The following is a 25,136-nucleotide window of genomic DNA, read 5'->3' as shown; positions in this document are numbered from 1 at the left end:
ATTTTGTTAATTTGGAAGTTCTATTATTAACATCCATTAGAGGTAATGGTTGCTTTGATATATTTTGTCTTGAATCAGTGCTTAAACCGCGTTTTGCCTAATTAAGTAATGAATTCTCAAAGTCTTTCGTTTTCAATACCCTCGTCCTCATCAGAGAACTCTAAAATTCTGTTGAAGTTGCAACAACTGGCCCTTGTTTCACTTCTTTTTTCTTTCAGCTCTTTGAAGGTTCTCCTCCATAAATTTTCTTAGCTTTCTTTGACAAGTAAGCGTTGTAGTTTAGATCCATACGTTAACGTATACACAGTCTTCTATTTTAAACTCTTATTAATGATAGTTCGTTTACTGTTAAGAGCCTGTTTCAACGGCTTTGGCGATATGGTCGCATAAAATCTTAATTCTTTTTCATCTTTGAGTTCAAAATTAATTTCTTCGCTTTCATACATGATTCAATTTATACTGACTTTTGTTAAAAGTGGAAAGATGGAAATGACTTGCTTAGATGTGTATATTAAGGTTATAATTCATGAGGTGCGTGAGAAATTAGGAGGTATTTTCATGTTTTTTCTATAAAAATCTCCTTTAACTAGCCCACTGCGCGCGCGGAGAACTTTTGCTTTTGGAACGCTCCATAATGTTAATTGACTGTGCGCCCCGCGCGCGCACGAATTATGGAATAACCTCTTGATACTTTGTAAGTTAAGTATCAAGTATCGTAAAATCAACACGTTTTGATACTGAAAAGTATCGTGAAAAGAATCGATACTTAGCACAAATTATCGGTGCAGTATCAATACACCAAATAGTATCGACAATCCCTACATACGCTCACACACTCATTTTTAGTCCATATGTAATACTTTATGATATGAAAGGTAATTATTTTTCATATCCACGCTCTGTCATATAGGTAATATTTATTATAAGTCTTAACTTACTTTTCAGACATTGCCGTAAAGAGAAAATATCTGCTGCAATAGAAATAATTGAATTGAGATTTATGAGCCAGCAGAAATATCTGTCAAACATTATGAATTAATATAATTTTGTTGCTCATTTAGCTGAATTTTTGAATGAGAACAGTATTCAAACAAAGGTTTGTATTCTGTTGTATGCAGTAGAAGACGCTGGGGTACTGAGCGTACATACGAGACGTGATTCGGCGATTGCCAGACCAATACCTGTATCGGTTGTGAAAAACTATGCAGTTTTATTAGTTCTTTTAATTACTTCAACACCAACGACCACAAATGCATACTTACACAAAGTTTTTTTGGGATCGAGGGGTAATGTATTGTATTCCGTCAGAGATAATACCCATCTCAAATCTTACGTGCTTTTTGCTCATGCATTAAGTGGTTCTGATACCAATAGTGAGATTTGCAACAAGGAAAAAAAAATGCTAACTCTATTCAAAAAACATTCAATTTTATCTGAAATCAACAACATTTTCTATAAAACGTTTGAGGATTTTGTCGAAGAAACAATGCAAACAGAATTCGAAGTAAGTGAAGACAGAATGAGGGATACATTTGTTCAACTTCAGTTGGAAAAAGCAAAAAAAAAGATTTTGTATTTGTATGATAAGACATATAAACTTGGTAGCAACAGTGATGAATTACGGTATAAACTTTTCTGCAGATTGGCGACTTCATCCAGAAAACAAGTTTCATTAGCGACGCTCCCGCCAACCACAGAGGCTTTCGAAGAACACGCCAAACGAGTTTACTTGCAAGTCCAGGCATGGCTAGGGAAAGACATAGAGCCTACGTACTGGGGATGGCAAAAGACAAGAATTATAGTGTTTACTATATTATACAGCATTATTATATTCTTTAGTATGTTTTTATTGGAAATAGTAAATGGAATTTTTTTTCATTTTTTAAAAAGATTTTTTACTCATGCCGTTGTGATTGTCGCACAAAATTGCATATGCGTGAAAAAAATGGGCTGCTGTGTACACGTATATGTAAAAGTTGCAATGGGGATAGTCGCGAAAATGTTTATATCAGTGTGCATATTGATAATGAAGAATGTTTTGGTGATGTGATTGATTTAGTCGATAAACTACCAATGACGGTAATTAAAGACAATGACCAGAAGTACGGGGCTTATGTTATTGTTTTTTTTTTTTTTTATTAATTAACTAAGTGATTTAGGATCGATTGCGTTATGTTATTTAAGTCTCTAGGTTTACAAGACTATGGGTATGTTTATCGGGTCAGTACACTAAAGAGCTTGGATTAAACTGCATTTCTTATTTTCCTGGAGGTCTGATACCACTTTAAAATTTTGTCTCTATCTTACTAAATTCTGTTGCTGGTAGAGGTGTCGATTATCGATGGCACAAATTTAATACGGTTGGGACACCAGGAACAATTTGCTATGATGTTCTGATAATTTTCAACTAATTGTCACCTGATATTCGTATGATCAGCACCTAATATACAACTATAGTTATTATCATCTAATTATCACATCAAAACCAGGTAAACGTCATGTGAACGCTTAATCATCCTTGCTTAACATCTACTGAACAGAGCACAACTGTTATTGACATGATATTGACATATTACTTATCACCTGATATTTGCAGGATTTCCACTTATCAATTATTTGATAGTATCTAACTGAATATTTAGGGGTCAATGAGGGTATAATTGCGGTTGCTCTAATTATTGCGGTACTCTCAAATAATGCGTATATTTTAATTGAACTGATGAGTTATGGTGGGTAAACACTTGAAATCATTAAAACAAGTTAGAGAGTACCTAATCCATTGAACTTCAGTTCCCTAATAGCCTTAAAAACTTTACATTTGCATAACAAAAATCATAGAGGTATAAGAATAGAGGAGAAAAGGGGGCGTGATATGCGACAGCAGAATTCGCTACGTAACGGGGCATCTATCTTTGTCTGGCAGTTATATTGTTGGTCAAGTCCTATACATGAGATCAAATCAACTGTAGGATTCAGGACGAAGAAGTAGCCAGTAACGTGGCTTTGGCAACAAGGACAGATGCCACGTTACACTTAATTATGCTGTCGCTGCCGCTAATGAGCTAGTATAGCGCTTTTCCCCTCGATTCTTATACCTCTATGACAAAAATTCACATCCACAATAACTGGTGCACACATAACCTCTTATACTATGATGGTATTATTGCGGGTACCCCGTTGATTTCGCATTAAAATTAACCTAAATAATATGTGCACAATAATATATACAGGCCCGCAATAATACCAGCATTGGCAACTGAACTTAAAAACCTCTTTTTAAATCAATATCCATGAGTTTATACATTTCTAAAAGCGGAATAGTAGTTTTTGAGTCTATCATTGATAAAAAAAAAAAAAAAATTACAACGATTTGAGGAACAAATTTCTTACACAAACGTTTACAGCTAACCACTAAAAAACCGCAATAATACCCCCGTTTACTCCTAGAGATGATCACCTCGAAATCAAGTGATGATTACGTAAAAGTCAAGTAGGGTTTAGGTTAATGTCATGCCAAAATGTACAATAATTATCATCTTATTTACCTGACATTCAAAAACCAAAGAAATAATATATAGCTTCTTTATTACATCATGCTCCTAACCTAATAGTAGTTCCTAAGTTACAATCTGATCTAATTAAACCAGCATTACATAATTCTCAACAACAGTAATTTCACTATGCTACCATCACTTTAGATTTGAACTAATTCGTTTTCCTAAACTGACCCTACAATTACAAGCATGGAAGTAAACTGTCCAATCGCAACAAGTAGAAATGCAAAGGAATTTTTTTTCATATAAGGTAAACTTATTACACTATTTCACCAGTGCACTGATGTTAATCATCCAATTTTTATTACTGACACTCCTACAATAAATATTTTTAACCTCTTAGAAGGATATCTAAATCTTGATAATTTATAAAATAATAACCCTTAGAAGGGGCATTTTTACCACTTTTGGTTAATGCAGAATAAAAAGTACCAGTCTATGGTGATGGAATTTGGAGTGCATATACTCTTTAACAATAGAACGAGTTTAGTAATGCAAGATTTGAAGAATCTGCTTAGAAGTACAAAGCAAGTCCATAAATAAAAAAGTAAATAATTAAATGCAGAAGATCAATTTCGTAGAGATATGATTTTTGTTGTTACCAATATGATTTTGTTGACCATGAAATACACTGAACGGAAGATTATTAATTGGTGGTTGTAGTGGATGAACAGCTTTGGATGGAAGACGATGATTTCCTGAGGCTAATGTTGTATTTTTTCTCCTTCTTCTTACTTGTTGACGAAGAGCATGCTTAACAACTTTTTTTCTATGTACCATACTAGAATAATGGGAATAATTCATATCATTTTTACTACAAAAGTTCTGAGAGCTTGATTTTGTTTCCATACTGTAAAATAATATTCTGCTTCATGTCAACACTCACTAATGCACAATTTACTTAAGCTTAAAAACCATTATTAATTCAATGTATAATGTATCACTCAGGCAACTAGTACAGCAGTCTTTTTATGTCACTAATACAACAAAAAACAAAAATTTTCATGGTACAAGCAACGTCAACAAACAAGGAAATTGTTTTAAACATTTTAACTATTTATAAAGAAATGTTTTTTATGGTTCTGTGTTATAGAAGAGGTTCAAAGGCTATACTGTAGCACAAATAAACATTATTTAGTTACAATTACAGTGCACTGAACTTGCATGTCTCTATCGTCTGTTACTTTATTTACTTGAACAAATTATCCAAACAACAGTTGCAAACTACTGACGTTAGGGGTGTATTCCGCAAATGCTGCCAGCAGTTAAGTTACGTAGGTCGTGGTAACGCCGCATGGTCAGGCGGCGCTAGCGTCAACCTGTACTAACTGTCGGTGGGTTCCGCATGTCAACAAACTTCAATATTTTTTACTGTTTTCACTCCTATGCCGTCTGATATATTTCGGAGTTTGTTGACATGCGGAACCCACCGACAGTTAGTACAGGTTGACGCTAGCGCCGCCCGACCATGCGGCGTTACCACGACCTACGTAACTTAACTGCTGGCAGCATTTGCGGAATACACCCTAGCCTAGGGCAATTTCATGCTTCGTTCATAAGGTGTGTTCATAAGCCAAAATTCGGCGACTATGGGCGACCCCATGGTGCAAAAAATACATTTGGGGTGTATTCCGCAAATGCTGCCAGCAGTTAAGTTACGTAGGTCGTGGTAACGCCGCATGGTCGGGCGGCGCTAGCTTCAACCTGTACTAACTGTTGGTGGGTTCCGCATGTCAACAAACCAGCGTTGGGATAGGTGGATTCAATATCGGAACTTTTTCCCTAAATTGTATATATAGCTATACGATCTAGGGAGAATGTTGCGTCGAGCAGACAACACAGCAGTGAAGAGGCATTGCCAAAGACACGCGGAAATTAAAAATTGTAATATTAATAACACAAGTGCCTATCACCCAATGACCCGGGGCGTTAACTGGCCACTCTGTTAAATAAATAATTTCTAATAACACAAGCGCCTATCACCCAATGACCTGGGGCGCTTACTGGCCACTCTATTAAATAATAAAATATTAATTATCAACGCAAACGCCTATCACCTAGTAACCTGGGGCACTTACTGGCCTCTCTATTTAATGATAAAGTATTAATTATTAACACAAGCGCCTATCACCCGATCTCCCGGGGCGCTTACTGGTCGCTTTATGAAATAATGAAGTATTATTCAATAACACAAGCGCCTATCACCCGATGACCCAGGGTGCTTACTGGTCGCTTTATTTAACGATATATATCATAATTTAATTGCACAAGCGCCTATCACCCGATGACCCGGGGTACTTACTGGTCACTTTATTAAACGATACATATTATAAATTAATAATATATATTGTTCAATAAAGCAACCAGTAAGCGCCCCGGGTCATTTGGTGATAGGCCCTTGGGTTATTAATTAACCTTTTATTAATTTATACAGTGGCAAGTAAGCACCCTGGATCATTGGGTGACAGGCACTTGTGTTATTAATCAATAATATATATCGTTTAATAAAGCGACCAGTGAGCGCCCTAGGTCATCGGGTGATAGGCACTTGTGTTAATAATTAATATTTTATCATATAATAGTGTAGCCAGTTAGCGCCCCGGGTCACTAGGTGATAGGAGTTTTTGTTAATACTTAATATTTTATTGTTTAATAGAGTAGCCAGTAAGCACCCCGGGTCATCGGGTGATAGGCGATTGTGTTAATAATTAATACTTTATTATTTAATAGAGAGGCCAGTTAGCGCCTCGGATCATTAGGAGATAGGCACTTGTGTTATTAATATTACAATTTTTAGTTTCCGCGTGTCTGTGCCCCTTTACTGCTGTGCTGTCTGCTCGACGGAACATTCTCCCTAGATCGTATAGCTACATATACGATCTAGGGAAAAAGTTCCGATATTGAATCCACCTATCCCAACGCTGCAACAAACTTTGATATTTTTTACTATGTTTTCGCTCCCATCACTCCCATGCCATCTGATATTTCGGAAATTGTTGACATGCGGAACCCACCGACAGTTAGTACAGGTTGACGCTAGCGCCGCCCGACTATGCGGCGTTACCACGACCTACGTAACTTAACTGCTGGCAGCATTTGCGGAATACACCCTTGGGTGTAATCCGCCATCGCCGCCAGCAGTTACATATGTAAGACGTGACAACGTTGCGTGGTTGGGGGCGCTACTGTCGATTTGCTGGTGATGTGATCCGCAATCCCGCCAGCAGTCCAGCAGTAAAGCAGACATCGTCGGTCTACTTACTCTTTTTCGTGACATTTTTGCTGTGATCCCGCGCAATCCCGATAGCAGTAAGGCTGTTATTTTCATTTTTCTTTTTGGCACTTGAAACTGTTTTTTTTGGTCTGCGTGTTTGTTTACGTCTAGCACAATATACTTTGTTTACAATCAGAAAATGTCACGAAAAAGAGCAAGTAGACTGACGTCATCTGCTTTACTGCTGGCGGGATTGCGGATCACATCACAAGTAAATCGACAGTAGCGCCCCCAACCACGCAACGTTGTCACGTCTTACACATATGTAACTGCTGGCGGTGATTGCGGATTACACCCAAGGTCACGGTGTATGAAAAGACAGGTGGTATATAGTACGAAGTACCACCACCACCTCCAACTGGTTGCAGTTTTGTAGCAGTACCGATCACTCATCAGATGGCGTATAAGTAAGAAAGACACAATGTGTAGATATAAAAACTATATGATATAATCGCAACTCTATTTATTTACAAATTTTACAATCTACTACTTTTACGTAGAATAAGATACAATGGGAGCAATAAATGAATGAATTAAAAATTAGGTTGAAACCAATTTCGATAATTTTTTTTTCTTTCTATTTTCTTTAAAGACATCCTTATTTTGTATGTTAACGAACTGTCTCACTCTCATGCTAGTGTAATAATAAATAGATTTACAAGGCAACTGAAACTTATAATTGCGCAAAAGATTTTCACCAACATATTTGTAAACATTGACAAGCTGATTATTTATGGCTTCTGTAAAATATTTTTCTATTTTATCAAAAAGTTTGTAAAAAAGAGTATTTGCATGGATGAGTCCTCCCCTATTTTTTAAGTTTATTAATAATGCTTCTGGTTTAACACAGTTTCCGGGATCACTATTTAAAGAAGTTTGACATGTGGTGCATTTTTTAAATTTCTTTCGTAGTTTTTGAACAATAAAGCCAGTGACGTAATAAGTAATACAACTTGTCGTGAACAATATTGTAAGACATGTTAGAGTTCGTATTTACACTTTGGTGCACTTTTTGCGTGTGCCACTGACCACTAGACTAGTGCCACTGCCTTTTTGACACCGATCTTCCGAGGTTCCGAGTAGTCAACTTTGGTACTGCTACAAAATTGCAACAGACCGCACAAAGCATAGAGGTTAGTTAGAGCAACGATGCATAATTATAGCATTAGAAAAATAACCGGATGACACTTAGTAACATTGCAGTAGAAGGGATTTCTAACCTTTCGTCCTATTAAACTAACGCTTCCCATTCATCGAGAACCGAGATATGGGCCGATGAAAAAAAAATTTTTTTGCTTGTTAACCGAATCAAACTATAATTAACAGAAAGGTTACACCTAACGTTCATAACACAATTTTTGCCAGCCGAAACATACTGGCTGATTCGAAACACTAAATCATTCTTTAAAAAATTCTTTAAAAAGATAAAAAATGAGAAAGATGCTATAATTACGCATTATTGCTCTAACTAGATGGTACTTCGTACTTCGTAATACCTGTCTTGTCTTACACCGTGTCAGTAAGCTTAAGAGGGCTATATGTTATAAAGTTATGCCTACATTGGTTACCTAGTTACCTATGTAGGTCCAACTAGGGCAAATACATAGAGGTAGATGGCGCAGTGTGATGAGGGATTATGTGGGGCCAATATTGGCATCCCAGTTAACCTTTAAAAGACAGGGTTAGAAAAATAGAGAGATTTAAAAATAACATTTAATAATTAATCTAGGCAACGCGTGAGGCTTGCCTGGCTAAGCCATTGTCTTAGCCTTTAGATCACATTCTTGTTGGTGTAGGACTGTAGGAGGAGAAACCCCAATCAGGACCCTCAGATGATCAGCTGATTCTCAACGGGGATCGCCCGCGTTTACCCAAAGAACGCTCATTCTTAAGTCAAACTTGTGTTAGCGCTGGCAGCCTTGGGTCACGCAGGATCGTCGGATTTCGGCTTCCGAACAAGCCTTTTGGTTTGAGGGTTAGAAAAGTCAACTCTGGGCTGGGCACGTTCGATTTTCTTCGTTCATTCGTTCGTTTCGCTCGTACAGTTTGTGCTGTTTAGTCGTTTCTTATGCTCGTTAGACGTGGTGTCTATTTTAAAATAAGCTTACATATTATATAAAAGACAATAATTTAGAACCTTTGTGACAGTTGGCAACTATTATTATTTCCAGAAGTAGATGACCCAAGCCAATGAATACAAAATGTCTTAACTCAGTAGATATAAGCGAACTCTACGAGCAAAACGAACGAACCAAACGAACGTGCGCAATGGAACATGCCCTCTGACCTCTGACTTTACTAAAGTCACTTTAGTCGAAGGTCGATCTCTCTCTTAAATGAATTGACCTTAGAGAAGGAATTGACTTTTTAGATGACGTCACTTGAAGTCGACTAGAATCGACTTTTACTTGTAAATGATGGCTCGATAAAACTTATTATTAGAACATTAGAAGTCACCAACGCAACCCCAATTGTCAATTGTCATGTGGATCAGAAAAATCCCGGAAAATCTCCCGTAGAAAAGACCTGGTCCAGAACAGCCTGGTGTATCTGCCTCATTTCTGACCTAGTGTCTAAGCTGCAGACTCAGACAACGGGGCAAAAATTTGGCACACCTCCTACTCACTATGTCAAGGAAATAGAGAAATAGTCAATCAATCCACGAAGCAAACAGCGGAGGCGAAGCGGCAGGAACTTCTCGTTCTTATGCTCAGTGCTGAAGCACAAGTAAAATGAGACCTAACATCGAACGTGGGTATCTGTCTCTCTTGCACATTGCCAAAGATAGAAATGTGCGAGAGAGACAGATACCCACGTTCGATGTTGTGTCTCCTTCTACTTTAGCGCTGTACCCCCCGCACCATTTCCCAGCTAGACAAAACATATATTGAAAAAAAAAAATTAAATACGCGCATCGTACTTCATACTTTCGTACAGTTATTATTCAGGTATTATATTTAAAGCATGCAAATTTTTAAGTATATCAAAAATTTATCAAACATTTAAATGATTATGACACATTTTTATTTCTCCATGCTTAGTCATTTAGCGTAACATTGTTAATCTTTATTCGCGTCCTCTAGTCGGATCAAATTAAGTTTTCGGAAATAGAAATTCAGACTAGCTCGAAATAAACATGTTGTAAATTATCTTGCAAACATTGCCAATCGACTGTAATAAAATCAAACAAAAAATATTTTCCATTTTTTCCACAATTATGACAAAATAGGAAAAACATGGTTTATAGCGTTAGAAACAAACAATGAGCCATAAAATTATTTAAAAAAATATAAAAGTATGCGGGACAAAGAGACGAACAAAATAAGCTCTAGTCGATACCAATTGGTCCAGGGGTTTCCTCGCAAAATGCAAAAAATCTCGTTTTTTGAGCCAATATTCAAAAATCAATAACTCTCTTTTGCATTACCTACATTAAGAGCTGAAATTCGGCAGAGTTTTAGCTTTATAGCAGTCTTCAACAATCACACCAAAGATTGGATCGATAGTTTTATTAAACCGCAGCTAAATGCAAACAAAGGTACTTTGGCAAAACGGCCTAAAAAAAGGTGTTTACAACGTTAGATGCAATTTTTTTGCAGGATCGTATTCTTTACTTTTTACTCCCCAACTTACCAAAGTATGGAATTTTTTTGCTTAGTGTGGAAATACTCCCCTCCTGACAAATCTCACCTGAGATCTCATGCCAAATTCTCATCTGAGATCTCAGGTGAGATTTTGGAAAGAAAACAATTTGCAACAATTATAATTACATCAATAAAATGATTACCTAAAATATCAACAGTTATAGGAAAAAAAAAAATTTGGCTTATATGAGACACGAACTTGAGCCCCCAGTTTCACAGGCAAGCATCTTACCGCTTGGCCAGAGAGGATGGGATACCATATTGACAATTTACGTCTATATAAAGTGTAAGTACTATGTGTTATTGTTTTTCTCATTCACAACTAAATCATACAATTATTATTAGATATAATTTTTCCCAATCTTAATTCTGATAGTTAACCAACTAGATAATATTCAGGAACATTATTTTCTTCACAAAAAATATTTTCTCTCTTAAAGTTACTCTTAAGGAAGCTTTATATTCAAGTAGGGCATAAGTTTTTAATAAGAATTATGAATGTTTATTTAAATGTAATTATAAAGAAAAACTACAATGAAAAGCAGGGGGACTCAATGTGTTGTGAATAAATTATTTAAAAAAATTCAAATTACTTGCATGTACATTATTTTATTTAAAAAAAACACTTATAAAAGTTGGAAATATTTAAAGCTATTCATGTTATTCCAACTTTTCGAAGCTTACTATACTCCGTGAATAATTACAGATAAAGTCATCACTGGAAATTTGTTGATACAATTCATGTTTAGTGAGTTAAATGTAATTGTTTTCCGAAAACCCAATAAAGAAGTGAAAACCTACAGTTTGGTATAAACAATGGAACCTAACTCATTATAATACACATGTATTGTATCATAAAATTTACAGTAATAACTCTATATGAAATTCTTTAAGGATTAATAATAATTATTAAAAATGTATGCCTTACTTGGATATAAAACCCCCTTAAGAGTAACTTTAAGAGAGAAAATATTTTTTGTGAAAAAAATAATGTTCCTGAATATCTAGTTGGTTAACTATCAGAATTAAGATTGGGAAAAATTACATCTATTAGTAACTGTATGATTCAGTTTTAAATAAGGAAAACAATAACACATGGTACTTACACTTTATATACACGTAAATTGTCGGACTGGTATCTCATTCACTCTGGCCAAGCGGCAAAATGCTTGCCTGTGAAACTGGAGGCCCGAGTACGTGTCCCATAATAGTCAAATTATTATTTTTTTTTTTTTCCTATAACTGTTTATATTTTAGGTAATCATTCTACTGATGTATAAATTATAATTGTTGCACAAAATTTTTTTATTTATTTTTCTTTCCAAAATCACACCTGAGATCTCAGATGAGAATTTGGCATGAGATCTCAGGTGGGTTTGTCAGGAGGGTCAGTCAAAAATTTATAGCTATAATCACACCTATTAATTATAGCCATATTATAGCTATAATAATAACCTATAAAACAGCTATAAATATAGCTACAAATGACAGCTGTAAATTTTGCTTTAATTTATTTACATAAAAATTGGTTTGAAGTGAGATTTTTTAATGGTTAGTAAAAATATACCTTATGCTATCATCCGTACGATAACATCAAAACTGGGGGCATATTTTTGAACAGTTTATAAGAAACTTAAAATATTGTTTAAGATTTTGGGTTTTTTTCACTTATTCAAAAATACTTGGCGCCCTCAGTTTTGATGTTATCATACGAATGATAGCATGAGCATTTTGATTAACCTTTAAAATTCTGATTTTAGACGAGCTTTATGTAAACAAATTCAAGTAAGATGTACTGGTATAATTTATAGCTATATTTATAGCTGTTTCATAGATAATTCTAGCTATAATCTAGCTATTATTTATAGGTAAATATAGCTATAAATTTTTTACTGAGTAGCTTGAGAAATGATAAACCGCATGAGTATTTTTTGCGCACGGCGGCACGGCGCGTGAGAGGTAATAATGAGCCACCGCAGCCATCGGTGCATAACTCTGGATCTCGACTCTGGTGTTCTCGACCAAGTACATTCAAACCATAAGCGTTCTTAGAAATAACGAAAATTCGGGAACGATCGAATAACTAACTTTCACACTGCAAAAATTTGATACTTTGGTAACTTGTAGAGTAAGTATTAAAGAATATGGTCCCGCAAAAAAATTGCACCTAACGTTGTAAACAACTTTTTTCAGACCGTTTTGCCAAAGTACCATTTTTTGCATTTAGCGGTGGTTTGCAAAAACCATAGACTTATACAGATAGACCGCGCATCCAAGTGGAGACCTTGTAGCAAACATCTCGGAAGTGAGGAGAGAGCCGGAGGGTCTCTGTCTTTTTCTAACACCGCTCCGTCTCTCTCTCTTGGCGGAGAAAAAAAAAGATGAAAGGGGATATGGTAATTGCAGCGCTTTGTTGTACCGATGTAGGTTGACAACTAAAAGTACTTACATTATACATGACTTTTTGCGCACTTAAAATTTTATTTTATGCACTAATTTGCAATGGCTTCCCGATGCTTAAATATTATAGCCGTTAATGTGAATTCTCTCGTAACCAATCCTAAAAGAAACGAGGATGTAAATTTTTTAAATATACATAAGCCGTACATTTTATTAGTGAGCGAAACTAAATTAAACAATAAGCATCAGTTGTCGTTCAAGGATTACGATCATGTAAGGTGTGATAGATCTAATTCTACCCAAGGTGGTGGGACTGGTGCCCTATAGTCAGTAGAAAATCCATTAAATTTCGTACGATTTACTTCACCAACCTTGACCATGCAAAATCTCTAGAAACACACGCTATTAAAATCCCACTTAACGCGCATCACAATTTAATTATTATTAGTGCTTACACCCATGGTCATAACAGCATATGGTTCTTAGAAGAATTGAATCACCTCTTCGAACAAAGAAACCTACTGGATCTGAATAATTTATTTTTACTAGCAGAGGCGATCTCAACGCTAAGCACACCGAATTTGGTGATTCCCAAATAAATTCTGGAGGGGGCTACATTGTTTAGTGAATTCAACAAAAATCAATCCCTTTCCATTTTAACTTTTTCTCCCCCTTTAAACCTACTTTTCGTAGCAGCCAGTCGTACTTGGATGTATGCATAGCGAACTCCAGAATCTCTATAAATAACTTTATTTCAAACAAAATTAGAGTGTTTATACGCTATATATAGTATCACCCAAGTGCCGCCAAAGCACCGCTGCTCAAGTGCCGCGCAAGTTGTGTCTATACCCAGCTAAAAATTTGTCATAAGTTCTTACGCAAGTTCTTATGTAATTTCTTATGTAATTTCTTACATATGTTCGTATGTAAGTTCTTATATAAGCTCTTTAAATAGATCTCACGTCAGAACTTGTACACGATCTTACATTTGCTAATCAACCAAGAACTTACATAAAATCTTATGTACCCCTCCTGACGAATCTCACCTGAGATCCCAGGTGATATTTCTGAAAGAAAAAGAAATAAAAAAGTTTTGTGCAACGATTATAATGTATACATCAATAGAATGATTACCTAAAATATCAACAGTTATAGAAAAAAAAAAAAAAAATTCGGCTTATATCGGACACGAATTCGAGCCGGTTTATCCGGCAGTTTATCTGGCAAGCATATTACCGCTTGGCCAGAGAGGATGAGATACCAGTCGAACAATTTACGTCTATATAAAGTGTAAGTACCATATGTTATTGTTTTTCTTATTCACAACTAAATCATACAATTATTATTAGATATAATTTTTCCCAATCTTAATTCTGATAGTTAACCAACTAGATAATATTCAGGAACATTATTTTCTTCACAAAAAATATTTTCTCTCTTAAAGTTACTCTTAAGGGGGTTTTATATCCAAGTAAGGCATACATTTTTAATAATTATTATAAATGTTTATTTAAATGTATTTAAATAATAAAGAAAAACTACAATATAAAACAGGGGGATTTGATGTGTTGTGAATAAATTATTTTTAAAAAATCAAAATTACTTGCAAGTATATTATCTCATTTTGAAAAAACACTTATTAAAGTTAGAAATCCTTAAAGCTATTCATGTTATTCCAACTTTTCAAACTAATTATATTTCTTAAAGAATTTCATATACAGAGTAATTAATGTAAATTTTATGATACAATACATGAGTAATGAGTTAGGTACTATTTTTTATACCAAACTGTAGGTTTTCTTTCGTTTTTTGCGTTTTCGGAAAACAATTACATTTAACTCACTAAACATGAACTGTATCAACAAATTTCCAGTGATAACTTTATCTGTAATAACTTACGGAGTATAATAATTAAGCTTTGAAAAGTTGGAATAACATGAATAGCTTTATGCATTTCCAACTTTTATAAGTGTTTTTTTAAAATAAAATAATATACACGCAAGCAATTTGGATTTTTTAAAAATCATTTATTCACAACACATCAAATCCCCCTGTTTGACATTGTAGTTTTTCTTTATTATTACATTTAAATGAACATTTATAATTATTATTAAAAACTTATGCCTTACTTGGATATAAAGCTCCCTGAAGAGTAACTTTAAGAGAGAAAAATATTGTTTGTAAGGAAAATAATGTTCCTGAATATTATCTAGTTGGTTAACTATCAGAATTAAGATTGGGAAAAATTATATCTATTAATAATTGTATGATTCAGTTGTGAATAAGAAAAACAATAACACATGGTACTTATACACTTTATACAGACGTAAATTGTCGATCTGGTAGCTCATCCTCTCTGGCCATGCGGTAAGATGCTTGCCTGCTAAACTGGAGGCTCGAGTACGTGTCCCATAATAGTCAAATTTTTTTTTTTTTTTTCCCATAACTGTTTATATTTCAGGTAATTATTCTACTGATGTATAAATTATAATTGTTGCACAAAATTTTTTTATTTATTTTTTTTCCAAAATCTCACCTGAGATCTCAGATGAGAATTTGGCATGAGATCTCACCTGAGATCTCAGGTGAGAAATCACATGAGATGTCAGATGAGATCTCAGGTAAGATTTGTCAGGAGGGAATTTCTTATGTAAGTTCTTATTTAAGTTCTCATAAGAGTTTATCTCGTTTAAACGTATTTAAATACTATCTAGATACATACATGGTAATTTTTAAAACTTTTTCTGCATAAAAGCTGTTAAAATAGCTAATATAAATTAGTAAATACAAAAAAAAGAGTCTCTTACCTCCTGTAGAGGTATCTGAACCTGGTCTGGAGAATCTCCAGTCGAGCGTCTTACCCAGTTGGCGGGAGTATTTTCGGTACATGGGACAGAATTGACGTCCTCATAAGGTACATCTGATACTAACATCGATGTTATTTAGGTTTCAAACTATTGCTTTTTACAATTTTTGATACTAGTTAAGAAAAATTTTTGCACTTTTTATTTAAATAAAATACTTTTTTTTAAACTTTATGTCATGTATAAACTTACATTTTAGGAATTTTATAATTTTTTGGGTAATATGTAAATAAGGGAAATTATTTTTGCTGCTGGTTTTCGATACTGACATTGAAGTATTAAAGATAAAAAGTTAATCCTCAACTTTGTAGTAGCAATTACGTTAAATTTATTGCACTTTTAAAAACATATTATTTTTTCCTTAGAATAAAAAGTATAAGTATAGTTCAAATAAAATCCGTGAACGAAAACTAGTAAAAAAATTAATTACTAGATTTATTGTCGAGAAACGCATTATCAAACTCAAAACAATGTTATATGTATATTTATAAAATGTTTATTAACCAATGAGGTAACAAACGTGGTAAATGTTATCCACAAGATAAAAAAATAAACATTAGTTTAGAAGTACCTTATGAGAACGTCTATTCTTTCCCATGTATTAAATCTACTCTGGCCTAGTGGGTACGACACTGGTCTAGAAATTCTCCGGACCAGGTTCAAATCCCCTTAGTGGAGGTACGAGAAGCTTTTTTGGTATTTACTAATTTATATTAGCTACTCTAATAGCTTTTATGCAGGAAAAATTTTAAAACTCACCATGTATGTATGTATATAGTATTTAAATACGTTTAAACGACTGATACACTAATTATTATAAGAACTTAAATAAGAACTTACATAAGAAAGTACATAAGATCTTATGTAAGTTCTTGGTTGATAAGCAAATGTAAGATCTTGTACGAGTTCTGACATAAGTTCTATTAAGGTGGCTCCAGCGCCTAGTGCCGTATCAAAATGGGGAGACTAAAATTAATCATTATTTTCTTTAAAATATGGTATAAAATTATCGTAGAGACTGTTGTTAGCCATATTCTACATTTTATCTATTACTTTAGTGAGTCAATATAAAAAAACAAAAAAGTTTTATGGTGCCCTAATTGATGAACTGTTACGGTACGCTCCTAAGTTCAAGAGTAGTTATACCTATATATATGTATGCAGACAGCTGAGAGCTGACTTGCACTCGCAACTGTATACTTAGTCTCCGATTATTTAAAGATTTTGTTCGATAACAAGACACTTTTCTCATGTCATCGAAAACTGCGTAATAATATATACAAGATAGTATGCTTTTTACACCTTACGGGTTATTTATATAAGTGCAGCAGTAGGTTGTATATCGCGTGAGCTTGCATTGCCTATCTAACCCGTCTTAAAACTACGATTTTGTAAGCATGATTTCTTACAACTTTCATCGTCAACCTTCATTTTTTTTTATACGAATAGAAAGATGAGAGTTCAAAGAATATAATTCAATTTTATTAACCTAGGTTGGGTTATTTATAATTTTAACGTTGAGGACACTGGAGCCACCTTAAAAGACCTTATATAAGAACTTACTTAAGAACATATGTAAAAAATTACATAAGAAACTACATAAGAACTTAAGTAAGAACTTATGACAAATTTTGAGCTGGGTAAATACCGCTCAAGCCCCACTACACCCAAGTACTGCCTACGTGCAGCCAAAGTACAGCCAAAGTGCCGCCCAAGTGCAAGTGCTTAAATGCTGCCCAAATAAGACTCAAGTGCAACCAAAGTACCATTTAACTATTGCTCAAGTGACACTGTTTGAAAGCCGCTGAGTACCGCCCAAGTACCACCTAAGTACCGCCCAAGTGCCTACAAAGTACCTCTTATGTACCACCCTAGTGCTGCTAAAGTACCACTGCCTTATTTCTGCCTACGAACTGCCCAAGTACCGTTGAAGTGCCGGTCAAGTACCACCCCAGTGCCGCTGTTAAAATGCCGCAAAATCCCGCTTAAGTGCCGCCGAAGTACCGCTTGAGTACCGTCCAGGTACTGCTAAATTACAGCTGCCGAAATTCTGCCAAAGTACCACCCAAGTGCCGTTGAAGTACTGCTCAAGTACCGCCCTAGTGCCGCTGCTTAAATAGGACCTTAATGCCACCAAAGTGCCAATAAAGTGCCGCTCAAGTGCCCCTGATTAACCAAGAACCATCCAAGTGCTGTCAACGTTCTGCCTCCCAAGTACAGCTGTTTACGTGCCACCCGAATGCGGCCGATGTACCGCTGCACAATTGTTACTTAAGTGCGTCTTAAGTACAGCCTGATAGCCACTTAATTTTATCAATTAATTATTTTTGATATAAATATTTATTATTTTTATTGTTACGATTATTATTAGTTTATTTTATTATTATTATTATTATTATTATTGTTTATAATTGTATTTTTACCACTATGATTATTTTTATCTCATACACGCATGCGCCTCGCTCGCTCGGAAAAAAAAATAAACTTGGACCTTACAAGTACCGGACAGTAGAGTTGCCCACTGCACATGCGTATACACTATATCCACGTAATTACGTGGATATACGGTACGTTTTGGTGCGAATAGACACTACGTTGAATTATTATTTTTTACAATTAAAAATGCAAGCTATTATTTACAGGAACGTTTACGCAAATATCCCATTATTTCTTGTTTACGTTGATATCGTGAGCCGAGATCGACTTTACATGAAAAATAAAGATAAGGTGTACTTTACTTTGTCGCAAATCATGTAAAAACATAGCAGGGATCAGAGGTTTAAGGTCTTCGGGGTCCTCAGACACATAGGGTCCAGTCTCATGGTACGCAGTAGAGCTCCGCAATAGAAACAGCCAATCAGGGCTATTGCGGACGTTTCTATTTCGGAGAGGCAAAGTTAGCTATGGTCCCATGTGCAGGAAAGACCGATGCGTAACCCATGTAGGCTCGTGAGAGTGAGTGAGAGGTTCGAAGTATCTTTTTCTCACTCGCACTCACGGGCATAAATGAGTTACGCATCGGTCGTTCCTGCACATGTAACCATAGCGAACTTTGTCTCTCCGAAATAGAATAACACAACCAGCTGATCAACGGTGATTGTTTGTTTTTGTTGGTATGTTTTGGAGCTCAGTGTGAAATGTCTGACATTTTCTTTGGGAATTATCCAATTACAATACTTGCATTTATAATACTACACTGAAAACTTAAGTGAACGACACGAAAAATAAGTTATCAAAATTTAAGGCAAAAAGAATACAACTTACGCTTTTACATATTGCTGCAATGTTGTTAGGAGCTCCACTCATTTTATTTTAGATTTGTTTATTTTTTCGGTTTGTTCTCGTTCTCTTAGTAAAGAAATACTTTACATTACCTCAAAGCTTTCTGACAGTTCCATGCTAAAATATAAGAACGTTCGCAACCTGCAACAGCTCGATCGTCTGCAATAGCTCGAACGTCCGCAATAGCTCTGATTGGCTGTTTTTATTGCACACAGTCTATTGCGGAGCTCTATTTCGTACCATGGGACTGCACCCATACGTTCAAGGGTATGAGTTCAACAACAATTCACAGTCACATATTACAGTACACATTTCTTTATAATTTACGCATGTTTTGCCTAAGACCTTATGAAGCACTGATGTCATAACCCCAATCAAACGCTCCCACCAACCTCCCCACCATGGGGCTCTTGGTGGGTTAAATCGTTATTCGATTTGCTTAGCTTGACTATAATTTGCAACAACATTCCAGATTATAGATTTAAAAGCATTATCAGCTCCTACAAAGTTAGTGCCGTTGTCGTTGTAAACGATCGTAAGTCTTCCATGACGACCAATAAAACGTGTGATACTATCGAAGAAAACCTGTGTAGATGATGACATCACTGATTTCAAATGAATCGCACGATAAATGGCACAAGTATACAGGCAAATCCATGCTTTTTGCTGTCCTCATTGATAAAGCGGGCCAGCAAAATCGACTCCAATCACTTCGAAAACCGCTGCATCTTTGATATTGTTACTTTGGCGCGACGTATGATTTGAGTCTAAGCTTTCTCTTAATAACTCGGGACTCGCACTGGGCGTGTAGGTGGGACGCGGGGCTAGAAGGGGTAGTTCAACTTAACGACGCGGTACTCGCAAAGGGGCTACGACTGATTTCACGTGTCTGGGACCAACTGCTGTGCAATATTCCGATGAACTTGCTCGTGGCTCGCTTAAGGTTGGTCGATTTTACCAGGAGCGGCGTGTCGAAGGGTATCCCGTTTGCGATCTAAAAACTGTCAGCACCGTCATGAGTAAGGGTATCGTTTCTCGGTTTGACGTGGGGAAGAGATAGGTTAACTCGCGATCTGACTTTGACTCACTAATATCGTGGTGAGTATTTGCTTTAATCCGATCGGTCCTTGTTATTCTGATAGTATTACTACTGCGGAGAGCAATGGTATGCGCGTGGCTAAATTAATATTCCCGGTGATCTACAGGTACCAATACTATGGCGAGTAATGGTGTTCGCGCAAAACAACTTAATATTTCCCGGTGATCCAAGGGTACCAATAATATGGCGAGTAATGGTGTTCGCGCAAAACAACTTAGTAGGAAGAAAGAAACTTTAGAAATTCGATAACTTTCCACTTACTTTTATTTGAAAAGGAAAACTCGGTACAGGCGGTGAACCAGCGTAGAACGGAAACCGCGCTTGAAGAAGATTAAGTGGCAGTAGAGGCGGACTCTGGTTATCAGTTGATCGTTTGAGGGTGACAAACGAAATTCGACTGTGTCCTCACTTCGTAGTAGACTAGGTTGTAGCAGAGTCGGACTCTCACTACTTAGTCTACTTGGAAGGGTATCGTCGAAAGTCGTGTGCCGAACTGCTTTTTATTGCGAGAAGCGGACCTCGGTCACACGCTGGCTCGAAAAATGCAGGAAAACTTGCCGCGGAAAAATTTTGAAGAAAAGACAATAGCCGAAAATCTGATTGGCTAGAACTGCTCTAGCTTAGCCACTCAGAAATTGGCACATCCCACATTCGGCTTGTTCTCCTTTATGCGTCAAGAGAAGGGAAGGTGATTCACTTACTCATGCCCTTCCTTTCTCTTTTACATCAAAAAGTTACAAGATTTTATCATAACTTAATATTAACGTTACGATGTGGTATTATCATTATTAACGAATAGTAAACATTGTTCACCTATTCAATCGAGCCCAATGCAAAAAGAGCGGCAAAAATCGCTTAATATTTAGGTTTGATTGAATAGATGTTCAGTACCTCGTGGTATTAATAATAGTCTTAGTAGTAGTTAATTTTGGATATTAATAACTATAATCATTGCTAGATTTTCTGCTAGTTACACCTGTACACGTGAGCATTGATCGGACTAATAAATAATCATGAATGATTAATTAACAACAGCGGTTTCTGTGATTAAAACACGTACATCTATAGAAACAGTAGTGGGGTGCTCGTCGCGAACTATTATATTGTTAACTTACTTAGATTTACCGATAATTTCCATTCATTGTTAGTTGTAAATGTATTTCAAAATGTTAGTAGCATTTGGTCAACTATGGTTTTCTCTGCTTGTCGTAGGAGAGGAAATCGGCTCAGGGTGCCCTGGGGAATCAGAAATTCCGTTACCCATGTTGGGGGCAAGAGTGCGGACTCTCTCTCGACATCTCTGTGTCAGGAAAAGGGGGAAGTGCCATGACTTTCCCGTTTTCCTTTACATTTGAAACAGTAACAGTTTTTAACAAAATTACAATTTAGGCTATTGCAGTATGTTTATGAAATTGTTAATGCGATACAAAAGGGTTGTACAGTAAACCCTGAGCCTGCGAACATGAATGGTAAAAATTGGATAATTCTTTGAAAGTCAATAAGATTGCTTTCGTAGATTTATGTAATATTGTTCCTGGCTAATGGTGTAGCGTTTACAGGTTGTATTAGCCATATGTCATAATTCTAGCATCTGCCAATATTCTCACTTACCCTAAGGGTCTTAACTTTAAGTTATCTTAGTTTTTAACATCGCGTCTTTTAAACTCAATCTATATGTACTAATATCTAATATTAAACCTCAGCGCAGCTGTTCCCCGTTAACCTTTTGTATGTGTTAGTAACTTTAAAATTGTTTTATTATTTTACGCTTCGAAAAGTATTTCATTTGATTTCTTTTCCGGTCAACATGAGCCAGCGTACATGTATGTGAGTCATGCATGGGCGTAGTACCTTAGCTACGAGCAATCTTGTAGGTGATTCACCTCTTTTCAGATGCACGTTGGCCCCTGCGTTTAGTGCTCTAAAATCGGCACGGAAAGTTTTGAAGTAAGCAGGGGGAAAAAAAAATTAATGTGGATACACCGATGTTACAAGACGATGAACAGGCAGAGGCGCAGGATGTGCCTGCATAGGCTTCGCAATATATCTTTTGCAAACCGTACAATCATTGACAATAGCAGTAACCGCATTACGAGTAGACAAAATCCAATGTTTTTCGCGCAAGTGACATTTTACCATTTGTACGCCTGCATGACACATATTCTTGTGCGCCTCTCTAATAATCAAATTTACTGCCTTGTGTTTACGAGCTAACATAATAGGATACAAAAAAAAAAACTGTCGTCACGCTCGACGATTTTTGTCTTTAACCGAATCAAACCATTGTTATCAATAAAAGTAACAAAGTGTGAAAGTCTGTCTTTTTTCTCTCCTTAGAACATTTGACTTTGCAAGAATTTTAAAAATTTAGTCTCGGCCACACTTATTTCTTTTAGAGTTAATCTCTTTTCTCCGATTGATTTACCGGGCTTGAAATTTTTAAATTTTATCGTTATAGCAAAAATCAAATCAGCTTGTTAAAAGAAGAAAACCTTTCCACGATATCATATTTTTGTGTTTTTTCGACAACAAGTAGAGAGATCGGAGCTGTCTTTAGCATTTGACCATTTACCTCCTCCTCATTTATTCCTACTGTTTCGCAAGGCCAGTCACTCTTTTAAAGACGCACCCAGTTGGGCCCTTCCCACCATCACGAAAGCAACAACTGTCATACCAGACAACCGCGTTAAGGCAAATCAGCTGGATTCAGCTTTTCCGGCACATGTCTCCAAGAATCTATATTCGAGATCTGCCTGATTTGACGAACTCTATTCCACACAAAAATATTCCATTGTATATCGCGTTGTAACCAAGCCAAGACCGTCGTTGAGTCTGACCAATAATAATTAGAAATATCCTCGTAGCCTAAACTATCGACGATTTCTTTAGCCTGTCAAACTCCAATCCAAGCACCATTTAATTCAAGCCGAGGTATGGTCATTTTTTTAGGAGCGATTTGTGACTTTGCAGTAAGGAAAACCAAGTGAACATCATTATCTTTTTCAACACGTCAGAAACTCACAGTTGCATAAGCTACTTTATTAGCGTCACAAAAGGTGTGCAAGAAAAAATGATCCGTGCTAAACTTTCGAGGAATGTCAATCTGCTTTAAACACTCAAGTTCTTCTTTCCAGCGTAAAAATTTTCCTTGGGTTTCCTCCATCACAGAGTCCTAATCAACTTTTTTTCCCAAAGGTTTTTTAATAATAATTTAGGCATCAAAGTTACTGGAGCTGTAAAACTAATTGGATCTTAGATTTTATGAGCCACCGATAAAATTGTAAGTTTAGTGATTTTTTCATCAACTTATTTACTTACGAGTGCAGGATTAATCGACAACGTATCGGTCTCTTTATCATACGTAAGCCCGAGGACCAATAACGTCTCTTTTTCGGCTGCGTCACACGTGTACTCCCACCCTCGTAAATCGAAATTCGCCAAAGCTAACACTTCTACCGCGGTTTCCATTAAATTATTCAATTCCATTTCTGATCTCATGCTGGTAATACAGTTATCTACGTAAAAAGACTTTGAGAAAGAAAGACCCAAGCACCAATCACTATTTAACCCAGGGCGCTTATAGAACGCTTTCTCAAATAACAAAATAAATAAAATAACTTAAGATCCGATCACAAAAAAAACTAGTGCACTGACTGGTTACTTTTTCGCTGAATAAATAAATATAATTACGCAGCAACCAATTGCAACCTAACCCAGGCTGTTTGCTTTTTTGATTAATAATTAATTAACCAATAATAACTGAAGCAGTTAGCGTCCCAAGATGTGTGGTGATTTGCGCTTGTATTATTTTCTCTTTTTTATTAATCAAGAAAGTGTCCAGTAACTGCCCTGGGTTGTGTGGTGGTTGGCGCTTGCATTATTTCATAAATTTCATTAATTAGGAAAGCGACCCGTAAGCGTACTAGGTTGTGTGGTGATCAGGGTTGCGTTATTTTATATACTTTCTTTATTACGAAAAAGATCTGTAAAACCCCTGAATTGCTTAGAGATTTGTGCTTGTGTTATTATTTGATTCATCTTATTCATTAACAAAGCAACCTGTGAGAGACCTGATTGGTATGGTGATTGGTGATTGCGTTATTTTATTTATTCCTTGAATTAATAATCGACGAGTAAACGCCACGGACTGTGTGATAGTAGGCGCTTGCGTTATTTCTTTTATTGTATTAATTAAGAAAGCGACCAGTAAGCAACCTATGTTGTGTGCCAATGAGTGCTTGCGTTGCTTTATTTATTCTATTGATAAGGAAAGCGACCCGATAGCCACCTGAGTTGTAAGGTGATTAATGTTAACGTGATTAATTTATTTTCATATTTAAAAAACGAAGCAGTAAGCTAACTAGAATGTGTGATGATTTGTGCTGGCGTTATTTTGCTTGTTTTTTTAATGAATAAAGTTTCAGTAAGCACCATGGAATATGTGTGGTGGCGGGTGCTTGCGTTTTTACTTTATTTATTTTATTAATTAAGAAAGCGAGCAGTAAGCGACCTGCGTTGTGTGGTAAATGGCGCTTGCACATTTATTCTATTTATTTTAATATTTAAAAGGGTGACCAGTGATTATCCTGTGATGTGTGGTAATTGGTGTTTGCGTTATTTCATTTGGTTTTTTTTCTTAAAAAAAAGACTAGCGAGTACCCTGAGTTGTGTGGTGATCGGTACTTGCGTTATTTTATTTATTTGATTATTTGAGATAGTGATTTATAAATGCCCCAGGTTGTATGGTAATTGGCGCTTGCGCTTATACATTATTTATTTTATTAATAAGGATAAAAACTAGTTAACTTTCGAGTTTTGTGGTGGTTGGCAGTAACAAATTATATTACAATATCACATAATTACATAAATAAAGTAATTCATTAAATCAATCATAAATGCATTATGTAAGATAATTATGTAAATATGTTTCGAGTTTCATATTATTTTAATTCTTTTTAAGGGCACTTATTTTAAATTTGATAAACAAATAATGGCACAATGTCAGTGAATAATTATATA

The 25,136-nt window shown here is 35.7% G+C and overlaps 1 protein-coding gene across 4 annotated transcripts in view; it reads right to left on the bottom strand.

Annotated features, from left to right (window-relative positions):
• Asx (transcriptional regulator additional sex combs) overlaps positions 1 to 4,781 on the bottom strand; it is a 422,683-nt gene extending 417,902 nt beyond the window's left edge. For all 4 annotated transcript variants that reach the window (XM_089589205.1, XM_089589206.1, XM_089589208.1 and 1 more), the window contains exon 1: positions 4,157 to 4,781. In XM_089589205.1, the coding sequence (XP_089445331.1) occupies positions 4,157 to 4,403 (247 nt within the window). In that variant the 5' untranslated portion in view covers positions 4,404 to 4,781. The remainder of the gene's footprint in view (positions 1 to 4,156) is intronic.
• Between the last annotated feature and the right edge of the window lie 20,355 nt (positions 4,782 to 25,136).

This window comes from Copidosoma floridanum, unplaced genomic scaffold, assembly GCF_036245765.1.
Source record: "Copidosoma floridanum isolate Cflo_tuat_1 unplaced genomic scaffold, Cflo_Japanese_pri ptg000008l, whole genome shotgun sequence".
In the NCBI taxonomy this organism is placed as follows: domain Eukaryota; kingdom Metazoa; phylum Arthropoda; class Insecta; order Hymenoptera; family Encyrtidae; genus Copidosoma; species Copidosoma floridanum.
Note: the sequence above shows the minus strand (reverse complement) of the source record. Positions and strands in the feature narration are given on the sequence as shown.